This window comes from Babylonia areolata, chromosome 28 (assembly GCF_041734735.1).
Source record: "Babylonia areolata isolate BAREFJ2019XMU chromosome 28, ASM4173473v1, whole genome shotgun sequence".
Classification (NCBI taxonomy): domain Eukaryota; kingdom Metazoa; phylum Mollusca; class Gastropoda; order Neogastropoda; family Buccinidae; genus Babylonia; species Babylonia areolata.
In genome coordinates this window covers 6,729,095-6,746,594 of record NC_134903.1, presented here as the reverse complement: position 1 = coordinate 6,746,594, position 17,500 = coordinate 6,729,095, and the positions used below count along the sequence as shown (strand labels likewise).

Genomic DNA, 17,500 nt, shown 5'->3' with positions numbered 1-17,500 from the left:
GGATCAGTCAGAGAATCGGAGACAGACGTCAGTAGTGAAGTGTTTCACTTTTTTTTCTTCCAGTCATAGTGAGTCAAAAAAAAAAAAAAAAAAAAGAGAAAAAAAGTAGATATTGCTGCTTCTTGTCAACCGTTTATCAGTTAAGTGCCTGACAAAAAAAAAAAAAAAAAAAAAAAAAAAAACCTTGACAAAAGATACAGAAAGCTGGATCTGTCAGAGAAAAAAAAAATCGGGAGACATGAATGAAGCGTTACACTTTAAAAAAAAAAAAACGATCTATTTAACAGACATAGTGACTTTAACAAACAAAAAAAGACTCTTTAATCGCCAAATCATTGTGTGTGTGTGTTGTTTTCTTCCCCTCTCTTTGTCCCAGCAGTGACAGCAGCAGCAGCAGCAGCAGCAGTAACAGTAACAGCAGCAGTAACAGTAACAGTAACAGCAGTAACAGTAACAGCAGCAGTAACAGTAACAGTAACAGCAGCCGTGAAGATGAAGACCGTCGTCATGTGTTGTGTGTTGTGCCTCTTGATGGCATCAGCGGCTTCCAACTCCCACTTCTGGAAGGTGAGTCGGGGGGGTGGGGGTGGGGGTGGGGGGGTTGTGGGGGGGGGGAGGTGGTGGTGGTGGTGGTGGCTGGGGGGCGGGGGGCTGGGCTGGGGGGGGGGGGATCACTGAGAGAGATGCCGCGAGGTTTTCAGTTTCAGTTTCAGTCTTCTCAAGGAGGTGTCACTGCGTTCGGACAAATCCATCCATATAATGACGACCACGCCACATTTGTCTTTCTACTAGGCAGATGCCTGACCAACAGCGTAACCTAACGCGCTCAAGTCAGGGCTTGTGTGTATGTTTATATATTTGTGTATATATACCTGTCAGAGTGGATTTCTTCTATACGGAATTATTTTGCCAGAGGACAACACTCTCGTTGCCATGGGTTCTTTTTTTTTTTTTTTTTTTTTTTTTTGGTCAATTCGCTAAATGCGTGCTACACACGGGACCTCGGTTTATCGTCTCATCCGAATGACTAGACACCCAGTTTGATATTTTCCCTGAGTCAAACTTGGGATAAAGGGTACGTGAGAGCGGGATTCGAACCCACACCCTCACGGATTATCTTGTATATTGGCAGCTGAGCGTCTTAAACGTTCTGCTACCTTTCTTTTGATGCTTGAGGAAGTGTGTGTGTGTGTGTGTGTGTGTGTGTGTGTGTGTGTATGCATGGTCGTTGTTATCTTCTTGTTATTGTTGCTCAGTGTTACTGTTGTTGTTACTGTTGAGGTTTTGTTATTCAGTTCAGTTGTTGTTGGTGGTGATATCGAAGTAAGTTCGTGTTGTCTGTTTTGTGGGTGTGGTGGTGGTGGTGGTGGTGGTGGTGGTTGGTGCCTTCTTCTTCTCCTCCTTCCTCTTCTCCTCCTCCTCCCTCTTCTTTTCTTCTTCTTCTCCTCCTCCTTCTCCCCCTCCTCCTTCTTCTCCTTTTACTCCTCCTTCCTCTTCTCTCCTCCTCCTCCTTCCTCTTCTTCTTCTCCTACTCCTTCTTCTCCTCCTCCTTCTTCTTAGTTGTTTGTTGAAGTAGTTGCTAATCAATATAGTTATGTTTTTTCCCTTGTGATTTGCATGTTTTTGTGTTGTTGTTTTTTTATTTTATGTGTTTATTTTATTTTATTTTTTTATATTAGTCAGAACAAACATTCGTGCATTTGTTTGTGCACTCGTTATAGCTGCTTCGTTGTCACATAAAGAGAGAGACAGAGAGAGGGTGGGGGGGAGGGGGCGGGGCGGGATGGGAGTGATCGGTGCTATTATCGGCTGTCATGGATGGCCGAAAGTTATCATGGGAGCCAATTAAGGTTCCATACCCTCCTTGCTGTTGCTGGCCAAGCACTGCCGGTTGATGAGTGGAAATTACTTCCCCTGACTTTCCGTAACGTTTGTCATTTCAGTTGTGCTGTGTGGTTTGTTTCAGCGACAACCCCACACCCCCGTCCCCCCACAAAACCCGCCATTCTCTCTTTCTTCTCCCTCCCCCACCCCCTCCACCACTATCTCTGTCTTCCTCAGTATCTCTGTCTCTCTTTCTTTCTGATTATAGTATTATAGTTTGAATAACAATAACGCGATGTCACCACATTGCATGCGATATTTTCCTTGTGTGGTTTATATATATGTGTGTGTCTGCGATTTGTTGTGGGACGAGTGCTTTCATTCGTTTATTCATTCGCTCTATCCTTCTCTGAATTGTTCATTCTTTCATTCACAAATGTTTGATTTGCCCGATTTTGTCGGGTGAAAAAGGAAGCACATACATTATCATAAATTATTCGAACTTCCACCTTGAATCTACTTTGCTAACAACTCTTTAGTGTTTCTTATGTAGCTGCTTGTTGGAGAAAGCACATTTTTATATGACTTTGTTTCGTTGTTTATAAGGATACTGAAAAGATTACTCACATCACAGAAATCAAAAAACAAATAGGAATGATAATTACGATACTGACATTCATTATACTTGTACTGGTATTAGCTATTTATTTTGTGTTGAAATCGTAATGTCAGTTTTGTCAGTTCTTTTAAGCGAGAGAATTTAGTAACAATTGGTTAAAAAAAACAAGAAAAAAATATTAAAAATTTTTTAAAAAGAACTTTGCAGCAGTTACCAAAAAAATTAAAAAAAATTAAAAAAAAATAAAAAAAAATAAAAAAACCACACACACACACACACACACACATACAAAAGCGAAAAAATGTCAGAATTTGTGGCTTTTGAATTAAAAAAAATGATGTTTGTGTGTTCCTGAACAGCTTCTGAAAACCATCTGTGAGCAGAATAAGGTAGGGGTTGCTTTGTTCTTGTGTTCTTTTCTTCTTCTCAAACTGTTGTTGTCACTCCAAGTCCACTTTCTATTTCTCTCCGTCCATTTCCACGAGGGCTGATCCAAAAGTTTCCTCACTTTCTTCGCAAAATTTCTTCTTTCTTCTTCTTCTTCGTTCGTGTGCTGCAACTCCTGAGTCCCACGTTCACTCGTACTGCTAGTATGTACACGAATGGGCTTTTACGTGTGTGTAAGCGTTTTTAACCCCCCCCCCCCACCATGTACAGTAGGCAGCCATACTCCGTTTTCGGGGGGAGGGGGGGGTCTTCGCAAAAGTAAAACTGGAAGTCCATTGGAATGAATCCTGTCAAGGCCTTCAGTGTCGAGCAGTTCCGTGGGGTCTGTAAGATGTTGGAGGGACGTGGTGGCGGAGGGTGTGTGTTTTTTTTGGGGTGTGTGTGTGGGGGGGGGGGGGGGGGAGACGCTCACTCAGTCAAGCTCCGCGACTACGGCTATCATTATTTCGTCAGGAGGAGGCTTAGCAGGTGGTGTCCTATGTACGTGAAATCAGAACAGGCGCTACACCAGACCCCGCTAAAGTCAGTGTGACTCAGCAGCAGTGAAGCAGGGTCTCCTCTGGTGTGTGGCCTCCTTCCTTCCGGCGACCTAACATCGGTGGCCGGTTCCCTGTGGGACTGCCGACACTGTGACTGCGACAGATGAACACGGGTGTGTGGCTATGAATGGGTGACTGGGAACGAACAGGCGTGGAAGTAATACCATTGAAAAACGGAGCAGATGATGGGACAGAAAAAAACAACAACAAAAAAACGGAAGCCTAACGTACACGTAAATTTCACAGTCCTTCTTCCAAGTTTTATTCCCCCCTTTCCTAACACAGAACTTCGGCCTCGGCCCGGAGTGGAATATTTTGGACAGTTTGTTTGAGACATGGCAGCAAGCTGTAATTTCACTGCCCCCCCCCCCCCCTCCCGCCCCCCCCCCCCCTCCGCCCACCCCACTCACCCACCCCCTCCCCCCTCCCAAGTCCTGGATACACGCCAGATATTTCCTTCAGAGGGTTGAAACCTCCAGACGTCGTTTGTATGGGGCTAAGTCATGACTGTAGGATGGGTGAGGGGGGGTGGGGGTGGGGGGGGGGGGGACATGGACGGATTGCTTTTGTGGATAGGTCAGTCACAGTGACGTTGGTTTCATGCCTACTCGCGTTGTCGTGTCCAGCCCGGAGCGTTTTGAGGCACCCACATTCGGACAATGCACATGGATGTACTGTATTGTTGAGCAAAACAATCTGCGTGGCAGTATGACTGGACGTTTCAGGCCAAATATCGACAGATGCTTCAGGCCCAACACAGCTTATATCACAGAGTGGAGTGATGGCCTAGAGGTAACGCGTCCGCCTAGGAAGCGAGAAAATCTGAGCGCGCTGGTTCGAATCACGGCTCAGCCGCCGATATTTTCTCCCCCTCCACTAGACCTTGAGTGGTGGTCTGGACGCTAGTCATTCGGATGAGACGATAAACCGAGGTCCCGTATGCTAGCATGCACTTAGCGCACGTAAAAGAACCCACGGCAACAAAAGGGTTGTTCCTGGCAAAATTCTGTAGAAAAATCCGCTTCGATAGGAAAAACAAATAAAACTGCACGCAGGAAAAAAAATTTAAAAATTGGATGGCGCTGTAATGTAGCGACGCGCTCTCCCTGGGGAGAGCAGCCCGAATTTCACACAGAGAAATCTGTTGTGATAAAAAGAAATACAAATACAAATACAAATTGACATAAGTTTACAGCTGGGCCAACAGCAAAATGAGAGCTGTATCATCAACAGTTTCTCCATTGCAATGGGGAATCATTTACAGCTTAGTCTTTTGTGAAGGAACTTTGACTCTCAAACAAGGAGGCAAAGTTGTACAGGCTCTTAGTGCTGCAGCCTTAGGGGCTACCTGGCCTTTGGGAACCACCCCCTAAACCCCCTCTTGGCCGAGAGAGTGGGGATGTAACATGGGCAAGACACTCTCCACTTGTTACTAAGTGGGTGAGGAGACAGACAAGATAAGGGAAGAAATATTTAGCGAGTTCGCTTCAGTCTTCAGTCTCTCAGTAAACAAACAGAAAACAAACACAAAGAATTTTCCCCTGAGCCAATTATGATTATTAAGACAAAAAAAAAAAGAAAAAATGTTTTTTCATTCGCTTACTCTCTTCACCTTGAAAGAAATCATTATAAAAAAATAAAACAAATCTAAAAAACCAGGAACAAATGTCTTGACTGTCACAAGTCAATTCTCTCTGTGCACAACTTGATTGATCCAATCCCAGAATGTGTCACACCACTATAATCAAATTGTAACCCAGATAGTCGGGACAGCAGTTACCTTCTCTGCTGTTCTAATGGTCATAGCTAGTCAAACACGACTGACTATTTCACATCGACACATCACCTTGGGAGTTGAAGAAAATGGAATGACAAGTCTTTCTCGGCTTTGAAAACCAGGTCTTTGTAAAACTGGTCATTCCTGCGTCATTAGCGCCGTTTGTTACGTCACATGTTTAATGACGTCATAAAGTAAATTAGACATGGCGTTGCAAGTTACAATTTTCTTCTTCTCAACAGCACAAAAAGCTGTAGTTTTATCTCAGTGCAAGCTGAAAGCGATCACAATGAACAGTTCAGAAATAACAGCTCAAATGAGACTTTTCGATCAGCCCTCAATTCCTCTCGGTTACCTGAAAGTTTCGCAAACGAGTCATTTATTGCAGGGCATACTAACTGAAATATGAAAATATGAATTATTACGGCGCCTCTGTGTGTGTGTGTGTGTGTGTGTGTGTGTGTGTGTGTGCACTGAGTTCGACTTCTTCAGGAAATACTTTATCATAGTGTGCAGCAGGCTTGTCTTATTAATAGCCTTTGAAACGTACATTATGACATCTACATTATGACATCTACATTATGAGACATACAACATGTGACGTACACTTAAAGATGTACATCCTGAGGTCTCCATTATGAGGCGTACATTACGAGATGTAAACTGCAATTATGAGATATACTTTACATTATAAGTTGTAGACTGTGAGATGTTAACTACATTCATGAAATGTACGTTATATTATGAGGTGTAGTATATTATACATTATGAGACGTACAGTACGAGACGGTACATTTGAATGATGAGACGTAGGCCCCTATATCATTCATGAGATCAGTGTTACATGATGAGATGAGATGCATAGTAATACATTATTGTGCGTAATGTAAAATTACCCCGCCGCCTCCCCCCCCTCCCCACCCCCGTCCTCCCTTCTCTCTCTGTTGTCTACTACCCCTATTTCTTCTCCTCTCTTTTCGCTTCCAACACTTTGAAATATGTGAACTTTCAATTATTTCTTGTGGGGTTTTTTTTGTTTTGCTTGGTTTTTTTGTTTTTGTTTGTTTTTTTTTTGTTTTTTTTACTGTATGTGTTAATCCCTGTTCATATTGGTCAAAGCTTCACCATACCCCCCCCCCCCCCCCCCCCCCCCCCCCCCCCCCCCCCCACACCCGAACTTCCCCCCCCCCCCCCCACTCTCCAGCTTCCCGGCCCCTAATAATATAATATGTCAGTGTCTGTATCTCTTCCATCACCTTAGAATGTTGTACTGGTGAAGATGCAGTGTATTGTATATGTCGTTGTTTTATCCCATTGTTTTACCAGTTTCCCTCCATCCATGGAATTTTCTTCGTTGTGAAAAATCGAGCAGCCCTATATCGACATTGAGCTTGTCACCACAGTCAAACGCCACGTTTTTTGTTTTGTTTTTGACTCACTTGTGTAAACAAAGTGAGTCTATGTTTTAACCCGGTGTTCGGTTGTGTGTGTGTGTGTGTGTCTGTGTGTCTGTGTGTCCGTTGTAAACTTTAACATTGACATTTTCTCTGCAATTACTTTGTCAGTTGACACCAAATTAGGCATAAAAATAGGAAAAATGCAGTTCTTTCCAGTCATCTTGTTTAAAACAATATTGCACCTCTGGGATGGGCACAAAAAAAAAACCAAAAAAAAATGAAGCCTAATTATATGCAAACTGCATTTACTGTTATATTTATATTTTTTGTATTCTCTAAACTTGGCACTTTGATCTGATATTCTGACCCAACAACGAGAGCAGTCATTATTATCATTTTTTTGTTCAAACAGCAACTTCTTTTGCCAAGGATGGAAGTTTTATTTATTTTGCAAATGTTTTGGTGCAGATAGTAAAAAAGGGAAATTACTCTGTAATTAATGCTAGGGGAGTTAATTTGCTTTAAACTTATCTTTCTCATCTTAAACATTACATTTTGAAATTGTACTTAATACACAAAAAGCTTGGATTTTTTTAAAGTGTATCACAAGTGAGTCTTGAAGGCCTTGCCTCTCTTGTTTTTCTTGCTTTGTTTTGTTTGTTTGTTTTAGTTTGTTTTGTATTGTTTTTGTTTTGTTTTGGCTTAGTGTACACAGTTCTAAATCGGAGCGGACTTTTTGTTTGATCGTTAGGGGACGGGGGAGGATTTATTTGTTTAAAAACTGGTTGTTATTTGGGGGTTAGGGGGTGGGGGAGGATTTATTTGTTTAAAAACTGGTTGTTATTTGGGGGTTAGGGGGTGGGGGAGGATTTATTCTTTAAAAACTGGTTGTTACTGTGGGTTGAGGGGGTGGGGGAAGATTTATTCTTTAAAAACTGATTGTTACTGTGGGTTGAGGGGGTGGGGAGGATTTATTCTATAACAAAAACTGATTGTTATTGGGTGTTGAGGGGGTGGGGGAGTATTTATTCTTTAAAAACTGGTTGTTATTAGGGTTGAGGGGGTGGTGGAGAATTTATTCTTTAAAAAAAACCTGATTGTTATTAGGGGTGAGGGGGTGGGGGAGGATTTATTCCATAAAGAAATTATTGTTATTAGGGGCTGAGGGGGTGGGGGAGGATTTATTCTTTAAAAACTGATTGTTATTAGGGGTTGAGGGGGTGGGGGAGGATTTATTCTATAAAAAAAAAAAAACTGATTGTTATTAGGGGTTGAGGGGGTGGGGTAGGATTTATTCTAAAAAAACCTGGTTGTTATTAGATGTTGAGGGGGTGGGGGAGAAAAAAGGGGGAAGGGAGTGCAAAAATTTCGCCAGCAACGAATCTTTGACTGCCGCGAGCTCTGTGACATTCGCTTGACGATTGTTGCACTCAGGGACATCGGCTTGTGGACTTAACCTCCTAAGAACGCTGACCAAGAAATACCGTCGAAAAGAATTTCATTCAGCATGTTCATTGTTCTTAATCCAGAACCCTCTTTAAAGTATCAGCATGTTGCAAACACGTCAATGGTGTAGGTGGTGTCATTCCGTCTGTATATTCTGTTCAGAAATTTCTATTGTATCTGCATTGCATTAGTGCAATGTTTTGCATTACACTGTATTGCATCCTTCTGTGCTTTCTCATGCCGTATCGTGTTAGGTGGTGTTGTATTGTTATTTACCGTACTATACCATACTGCAGTATACTATAATACACTATACTATATCATACTATACTATACTTACTGTACTATACCGTATCATAGGCCGACAGTACCCCGTCACGTCATATCGTAATGTATTGCATCGTTGAAGGTTAACGTATGGAATGATATGATTTTCCAGTGCATTGTCGCTGTATGATAATTGCACCGCATTTCATAGGAGATTACCCCCACGGATGTTCGTTGCATTTCAGTGTGTTGCATTGTTATTGCATGTTTTTGCGCGTTGGGTTACGCTGCTGGTCAGGCATCTGCTTGGCAGATGTGGTGTAGCGTATATGGATTTGTCCGAACGCAGTGACGCCTCCTTGAGCTACTGAAACTGAAACTATTGCATGCCATTGCATTATTTCGCGTTGCGTTGCGTTGCATTAATTTTTTTTTCCAGTGCAGTCATTTGTATTGTCTTTCATTCAATTGCATTGTCATTCATTGCATAATTGTTATTGTCTTTTACTGCATGGTTTTTGCATAGTCTTTCATTGCATCGTCTTTGCATAGTCTTTCATTACATTGTCATTGAATAGTCTTTCATTGCATTGTCATTGAATAGTCTTTCATTGCATGGTCTTTGCATAGTCTTTCATTGCATCGTCTTTGCATAGTCTTTCATTACATTGTCATTGCATAGTCTTTCATTGCATCGTCATTGCATAGTCTTTCATTGCATGGTCTTTCCTCAGATCGTCCTCACTGCGTACTTGTTTGATTGCTTGTTTTGTTGTGTCGTTTTTTCATGGTATGGTCATTGCATGATCTTTCATTCCTTACTCTTTCCTCAGATCGTCACTACTTAGTTGTTTGTTTGTTTTGTTTTGGGTTTTTTTTAACGGTCTGGTCATTCCATACTCTTTCCTTAGATCGTCACTATTTAGTTGTTTGTTTGTTTTGTTGTGGGTTTTGTTATGGTCTGGTCATTCCTTACTCCTTCCTTAGATCGTCACTACTTAGCTGTTTGTTTGTTTTGTTGTGTGTTTTTATGGTCTGGTCATTCCATACTCTTTCCTCAGATCGTCACTATTTAGTTGTTTGTTTGTTTTTTTGTGTTTTTTTCTTTTTTATGGTCTGGTCATTCCATACTCTTTCCTCAGATCGTCACTACTTAGCTGTTTGTTTTGTTGTGGTTTTTTTATGGTCTGGTCATTCCATACTCTTTCCTCAGATCGTCACTACTTAGCTGTTTGTTCGTTTTGTTGTGCTTTTATTTTCAATGGTACGGTCATTGCAAAAAGTCTTCCATCAAATCGTCACAGCATGGCCATGGCGAAGTTCTGTCCTTCCTTCAAGCGGTTGACGCTCATTCAGTCAGCCCCCCACCCCCACACCCCACCCCCACCCCTACCCACGGCCCAGCAAAGTATTGTCACAACTGGAAGCAGCTGCTGTGGTGAACATCACACCACCACAGCGGAGGCCCACGGTAGTGCGGGGTCTCCGCAGATGAGTGTTCTCACTGCGAACCAGTTTTTTTGTTTGTTTGTTTGTTGGGTTTTTTGGGGGGTTTTTGTTTGTTTTTTTTTTGGCTGTCTGTGGCGGAAGGTGGTAGAATGGTTAAGACGCTCAGCTGCCAAAATCTTGAGTCCGTGAGGGTGTGGGTTCGAATCCCGCTCTCGCCCTTTCTCCCCAAGTTTGAATGGAACATCAAACGGAGCGTCTAGTCTTTCGGGTGAGACGATAAACCGAGGTCCCGTGTGCAGCATGCATTTGGCACACTGAAGAAGAACCCATGGCAACGAGAGTGTTGTCCTCTGGCAAAATCATGTAGAAGAAATCCACTCTGATAAGTACATGAATATATAAGCATGCAGTCAAGGCCTGACAAACTGTTGGGTTACGCTGCTTGGTCGGGCATCTGCCTAGCATGATGTGGTGTAGCGCATATGGATTTGTGATTCAGTGAAGCCTCCTTGAGGAATTGAATGGAAACTGAAACTTAACTCTGTGTGGACTGCTGGCCTCGGACAGTGGCAGACACAGTGAACACGAAAGTCTGTTCTGGGATGGGATAGGTTAACTAAAGGGTGGATGGAAGTGATGAAGATGGGGAGTGGGGGATGGAGTGGTGGTGGCTGGGGGGGGGGGAGGTTGGGGGTCAGGGTGACACAATGACGCCACTTAGAGGCTGGGTACAGGGGGGTCGGGGGTGTGTGGGGTGGGGGTGGGGGTGGGGGGGGCAGATGTGTGATCGTAATTGTCATGATGACAAATAACGGTGAACAAGGATAATAGCAATGATCATACAGATGACAACAATAATCGTAATCACCATCATAAGAGGGCGGGGAAAACCCAGGAGGCTGCATTTCGTGTTTGTTTAATGTCAAAGGGATTCCATTTCGGGACTGACAGAAATCTGGAGGCTTATAACGTCCATGAAAATCCTAGGTCTGGGCGTAAACTGATTGTGGGAAATGTCACTTTATTTCATTAAAGGTCGTTGGAGCTTCGCTGTTAGTTCATGCGTGGCTGTGAATTGCCTTTATGCTCGGGTGAAAAAGGAACATGAGAGAACAACTCACAATCTCTTTTGTCTCTTTACCCGTTTCCCTGTCTCTGTCTCAGCTCTCTGTCTCTGTCTCTCTCTCTCTTTCACACACACACACACACACACACACACACACACACACATACACACACACACATGCACGCATGCACGCACTTGCGCGCATGCTTTATTTTTGCACTTGATAAAATCTGTGTATGTGTGTGTGTTTTGTTTTTTTTGGTTTGTGTGTGTGTGTGTGTGTGTGTGTGTGTGTGTGTGTGTGTGTGTGTGTGTGTGTGTGTGTGTGCATACGTGTGTTTGTATGTATGTGTGCGTGTATGTGTGTGCGTGTGTGTTTGTGTGCGTGTGTGTGTGTGTGTGCGTGCGTTTTTTTGTCGTTGTTTGTGTGTGTGTGTGTGTGTGTGTGTGTGTGTGTGTGTGTGTGTGTGTGTGTGTGTGTTGATAATAATAACCAGTGTCGTGACGATGCACGGGAAGATGGATGTCTTTCAACTTGATGCCTTTTGTTGTTTTTCCACCAAAACGGACTACCACCCACACACATGTCATTATTTCTGCCCTCATCATCTCTGTCTGTCTGTCTGTCTGTCTGTCTCTTTGTTCCCGTACTCTCTGTCTCTTAGCCCCCTCCCCCCCCCTCCCCCCCTCACCCCCCTCATTCCCCCCCCCCTCTCTCTCTCTCTTTCTGTTCCCTATTCTCTATTTCTCTCTGACTCCGTCTCAGTCTCTGTCTCTCTCTCTCTCTCTCTCTCTCTCTGCGTGTGTGTGTGTGTGTGTGTGTGTGTGTGTGTGTGTGTGTGTTCTGTCTGTCTCTGTCTGTTTGTCTCTCTGTCTCTCTCTCTCCCCCCCCACCTCTCTCTCTCTCTCTCTGTGTCTCATCGGTGATATTTCTCTACTCATATTTGTAATGAATTGATGTGTGTGTGTGTGTGTGTGTGTGTGTGTGTGTGTGTGTGTGTGTGTGTGTGCGTGTGTGTGTGTGTGTGCGTGTGTGCCTGCGTGCGTGCGTACGTGTGTGTGTGTGTGTGTGTGTGTGTGTGTGTGTGTGCGCGCGCGTTCCTCTATTCTGGTCGTGTCGTGGTGCAACTGCTTTTCTAAAGTATTGTCCCCTCCACCCCCCGCCTCCCCCTTCCCTGTTTGGCTTGACGAGATCTTTCTTCTTCGTCCTTTGTTCGTGACCTCTGATGCCTTGACCTATGACCTGGACATGACGCTTGACCTGTGACCTGCTGACCTTGACCTGATGCACGATCCGTGTGACCTGGTGGATCTGACCCGATTCCTGACCTGTTGACCCTGGCGACCTGACCTGTGACCTGATCCTATGCATGACACGTGACCTGGCGACCTGACCTGTGACCTGATGCTGTGCCCCCCCACACCCACCCCCTACAGGCGACGTGACCTGATGAGAGTGACCCTGTGACCTGACAACACGACCTGACGATCTGACCCCGATGATCTGACCTGTGACCCGACAAAACCCGACCCTACGACAGTGACCTGATGACCTAACGTGACCCGACCTGACGTGACCTGATGACCTGACCTGTGTGCTTCCCTGACCCGATCTGATGACCTGACCTGTGACTTGACCCGATGACCTGTGACTTGACCTGGTGACCCTTCTCTGTGACCTGACCTGTGACCTGTGCAGGCGGTGAGCCACCGACAGATGGAGAGGAGGAAGGAGTGCAAGGTAAAGCAACGCTGCATGTGGGCCGTGTGCCCGTGGAGTCGGCGAATGGTCGTCAGCCTTCACAAGTGTCAGTTCATCGCCACCAGGTCAGTGCAGTTACAGCACTCTCCATTTTGCGTAGTGTGTTGTGTTGTGTTGTGTTGTGTAGTGTAGTGTTGTGTTGTGTTGTGTTGTGTTGTGTTGTGTTGTGTTGTGTTGTGTCGTGTCGGCGTATCGTCGTCAGCCGTCGCAAGTGCCAGTTCATCGCCACCAGGTCAGTGCAGTACAGCTGTCCATTTGCGTAGTGTGTTGTGTTGTGTAGTGTTGTGTAGTGTTGTGTTGTGTTGTGTCGTGTCGTGTCGTGTCGGCGTATCGTCGTCAGCCGTCGCAAGTGCCAGTTCATCGCCACCAGGTCAGCGCAGTACAGCTGTCCATTTGCGCGTACTGTTGTGTCGTGTGGGGTGTTGTGTGCATGTGTTGCGTTGTGTGTTGTGTTGTGGTTGTGTTGTGGTTGTGTCGTGTCGTGTTGCGTGGCATGGCGTGGCATGTGGAGTGTTGGGTTGGGTTGGATTAACTGCGTTGTCTTTTGCTGAATACGGTGTCCTTGGTGTTGTTGTTGTTGTTGTTGATGGTGGTGGTGGTGGTGGTGGATGTTGGTTTTGTTATTGTTGCTGTTGTTGATGGTGGTGGTGGTGGTGCTGGTGGTGGTGATGGTGGTGATGGTGGTGGTGGATGTTGGTTTTGTTATTGTTATTGTTGCTGTTGCTGTTGTTGGCGGCGGTGGTGGTGTTGATGTGGTGTTGTTGTCATTGATAGTAGTGGTGGGTTTTGATGTTGTTGTTGTTGGTGTTGGTGGTGGTGGTGGTGGTTATGTTGATGTTGATATTGTTGTTCTTGTTGCTGTTGTTGTGTAGATGGTGGTGGTGGATATTGATGTGGTTGTTGTTGGTGGTGGAAGTGATGGTGGTGTTTATTTGGTATTGTTGTTGTTGATGTTGATGTTGTTGTTGATGGTGTTGTTGGTGGTGTTGTCTTTGTTAGTTATTGGTTCTTGTTGTTGGTGGTTGTTGATGTTGTTGGTGGTGTTGGCGTTGATGATGTTGGTGGTGTTGTCTTTGTTAGTTATTGGTTGTTGTTGTAGTTGTTGTTGGTGGTGGTGTTGTTGTTGGTGGTGTTGTTGGTGGTGTTGTCTTTGTTAATTATTGGTTCTTGTTGTTGTTGATGTAGTTGGCGGTGTTGGCAGTGTTGATGATGTTGATGGTGTTGTCTTTGTTAGTTATTGGTTGTTGTTGTTGTTGGTGGTGGTGGTGGTGGTGGTGTTGGTGTTCATGATGGTGGTGGTGGTGGTGTTGGCAGTGTTGATGATGTTGATGGTGTTGTCTTTGTTAGTCATTGGTTGGTGGTGGTGGTGGTGTTGGTGTTGGTGTTCATGATGGTGGTGGTGTTGTCTTTGTTAGTTATTGGGTTCTTGTTGTTGGTGGTGGTTGCCGGCTGTTGAAGCGTACCGAAAGCCAGGTGTCTGACCTGCAGGGCGTGTTGTGTTGTGTTGCACATGTTGCACGTGCTGTGTGTTTTGCAGTTGCCAGTGCCCCGAGGACATGAAGTGCGTCAGGTCCCCGACCATGAAACCCTACCCCGGGGACTCTGTCCTCTACACCTACCGCTGTCACCACAACCACCACCACCGCCACCACTCCAATGGCAAATAACCCTCCCCCGGATAGGACTCGGAGTGCTCATACAACCGTGCAGGGTTGGGGTGGGGTTTTTTTTGGGGGGGTGGGTATTTTTTTTTAGGGGGGGGGAGTGTATTTTTCGGGGGGGGGGTTGGGGAGGTGATTTTTGGGGGGGTGTTTTTTTGTTGGTTTTTTTTTGGGGGGGGGGAGTTTGGGGGGTGTTTTTTTGGGGGGTGGCGGGGAGTGTTTTTTTTTTTTCTAAACCGGTTTTGGGGGTTGTTGCTGTTCGTCGTTTCTTCCTTTTGATGACCGGTTGACCAGCCGCACTTTATTGATTGATTGATTGAATGAAGGCTAACCACTTCACCTGCTATGTCTTTTGTTCCACAACAAACAACAACAACAACAAGTGCGTGGCTATTGTGGAACCCACACGAAATCACAGATTAAGAGAAAAAGACACGTTCTTGCATTGCAGACAGGAACTGTCGCGGCACACTGTCCGAGTTTTATGTGTTTTGTTGTTGGTTGTTTCACGGTTTGTTTTTTTAGTGTGTGTGTGTGTGTGTGTGTGTGTTTTGTTTTGTTGTTTGTTTTTTTGTTTTTGTTTTTTTGTACGCTTATAGTTGACTTCATGAAGTTTTTGCGCCTTATACATATTATTATTAGTAGTAGTAGTTCTTTTTTTATGTATTTATCTATTATTTATTCACTTTTTTTTTCTTAAGGCCTGACTAAGCGCGTTGGGTTACGGCTGCTGGTCAGGCATCTGCTTGGCAGATGTGGTGTAGCGTATATGGATTTGTCCGAACGCAGTGACGCCTCCTTGAACTACTGAAACTGAAACTGTAATTGGCGTGGGGTTTACAAACGGTCATACACTGACGTAAAAAGGCCACTCGTGTACGTGAGAGCTGCAGCCCAAGAACAAAGAAGACAAAGAGTGGTGTTTGTTCTTGTTTTGCTTCTTCTTTATTTACTGATTTCTATTGATTTGATTGTATCGCCGATTAATGAGAGAGAAAGAGAGACAGAGAGAGAGAGAGGTCACGGCAGACATGTCAAAGGGCAGCAACTAAGGGAAGAGACAGGAGAGTACCTACCCCCTGATGACAAGCACAGAGTTGAGCCGCTCAAAAAGGAAACTTTCTCGGCACACCTGATGGGAATTCAATTCAATTCAATTCAATTCAATTCAAAATACTTTATTATCTGCTTCAACCAAAAACAGAAAATTTTCTTTAGGCTCACTTAAAATAAAATGCCCGTCAGCAAAAAAACAAAAACAAAAAAAAAAAACGGTCACACCCTTCACTTATCACCATGTACACATCAATTATTATGTAAAAAGAAAAACATGTGGGTAAGATACTATTACATTCAGAGTGCAACAACTGTGTGTGTGTTGCGTGTGTGCCCGCGCGCGCGCATGCATCGTTTTGTAAAAAAAAAAAAAGAAGAAATAATGCTAGAAAGGCCAAGGTCCAAGGGAGAGAACAACAACAACAACAACAGCAACAAAAAGAACAGGGAGACAAAAATGGCCCAGATTAGCTGGGGAAAAAAAGAAAGAAAGAAAGAAAAAAAACATAACAAAACAGAAGTGAACGAGAACGGCCATGCCTGTCCGCGAAAGCGGTGCACCAGTGGAGACATCTGGTGGTGACCTTATTAATTAAGATGGCATGTGCAAACAGAGTACCGAGGGGGGATGTTGGGGGTGTGTGGGGGGGGGGGGAGAGGGATAAGTATAGGAAAGCCTTTTTATGTGTACAATTTAGTGGTATTGATTTATTCTTCTTTTTTTTTCTTTAGGTTGTTTTTTGTTTGTTTTGTTTTGATTTTGTTGTTGTTGCTGTTTTAGTTATGGGAAAATCTTTGTTTTTATGTGTTGATCAGTGATATTCTATGTTTCTCTTTTTTCTCTCTTTTCAGGTTGGTTATGGGTTTCTTTTCTTTTATTTTATTTTCTTTGCCAAACAAACAAAAAAAAAAGTTTGTACGTGTTCGGTTTAAAATTTTGATCCTGTATACAGTGTTTGTACACGTGCGGATGTATTTTTGATGATGTGTAAAAACAACAACAACAACAACAACAAAACAAAAAAACAAGCAGCAAAATATGCATGCACGCATATGTGTGTGCAGGCATGCGTGCGCGCTCGTGTGTGTGTGTGTGTGTGTGTGTGTGTGTGTGTTTCAGTATACACTCCTGGCTGACCACTAGTTTTTCAGTCGTTCTACCATCACAAAATAAGTTTGCTCTTCTCTCTTGTGAACGGTCATTTTCACAATACAGGCACGCACACACACACACACACACACACACACACACACACACACACACAATAAAAGGGAGACAAAACAAACTGTGCACCCACAAAAAAAAAGAAAAAGAAAAAAAAGAGAGCGAAAAATAGGCTGAAGGGAGATAACTGGTTGATGCGTTCCCCTGACCGAAGACGATTTATCTACACATAACACTGCCTAACACACAACTCCTTGATAATTGCTTAATATTCTGTCACAATCCCGCTTCTCTGCCATTGATTTCCAGAAATGATGATTTTTAAGTAATGATAATAGAAATAATGATAATGGAAAAAAAAAAGATAATAATTATTATTATCATATCATTTATTTTCAATGTAATATCGTCATCTTAGATGAACAGACTATAAATAAATAAATAGATAAATAAACGACTTCTCACGAGTCTCCATCCTCTGTTCTTTCTGACAGTTTTTTTTTTAAAGACAGCAGTGTTGTTAATACGACTTTTCTACCACTCCTGTAACTTGACTTTTCTACTACCATCACCATCACCACTACTACTACTACTACTACTGCTGTTGCTTCTACTACGACTACTATTACTACTTCTACTTCTGCTCTTGCTGCTGCTACTACTACAACTACTACTGCTGCTGCTGCTGCTGCAACTACTAATGCTTTTTTTTTTTCAACTGGATTTTGTTGTATTTATGAATACAACTCTTTTCTCATCCACCACCACCACTACTGCTGCTACTACTACTACTACCACCACCACTACTATTTTTCAACTGGTTTTGTTGTATTTGTTTATACGACTCTTTCTTTTACCACCACTACTACTACTACTATTCCTGCTGCTGCTGCTGCTGCTGCAACTATTTTCCAAAATGTGTTTTGTTGTATCTATTTTCTTTGTTGTTCAACCGTATTTTTGTTTTTTTTTTGTTTGCGTATTGCGAATGGATTTGTTTAAACATTAACAACATCACTACACCG

General features: G+C 43.6%; 1 protein-coding gene across 2 annotated transcripts in view; it reads left to right on the top strand.

Annotated features, from left to right (window-relative positions):
* The window catches only part of LOC143302125 (uncharacterized), a 15,423-nt gene extending 1,121 nt beyond the window's left edge, over positions 1 to 14,302 (top strand). The window contains exons 2-5 of one of the 2 annotated variants that reach the window (XM_076616671.1): positions 377 to 567; positions 2,803 to 2,832; positions 12,531 to 12,658; positions 14,131 to 14,302. In XM_076616671.1, coding sequence (XP_076472786.1) covers positions 493 to 567; positions 2,803 to 2,832; positions 12,531 to 12,658; positions 14,131 to 14,260 — 363 coding nt within the window. In that variant the 5' untranslated portion in view covers positions 377 to 492 and the 3' untranslated portion in view covers positions 14,261 to 14,302. The remainder of the gene's footprint in view (positions 1 to 376; positions 568 to 2,802; positions 2,833 to 12,530; positions 12,659 to 14,130) is intronic. The other variant, XM_076616672.1, reaches the window with a different exon arrangement.
* The last annotated feature ends 3,198 nt before the right edge of the window (positions 14,303 to 17,500 follow it).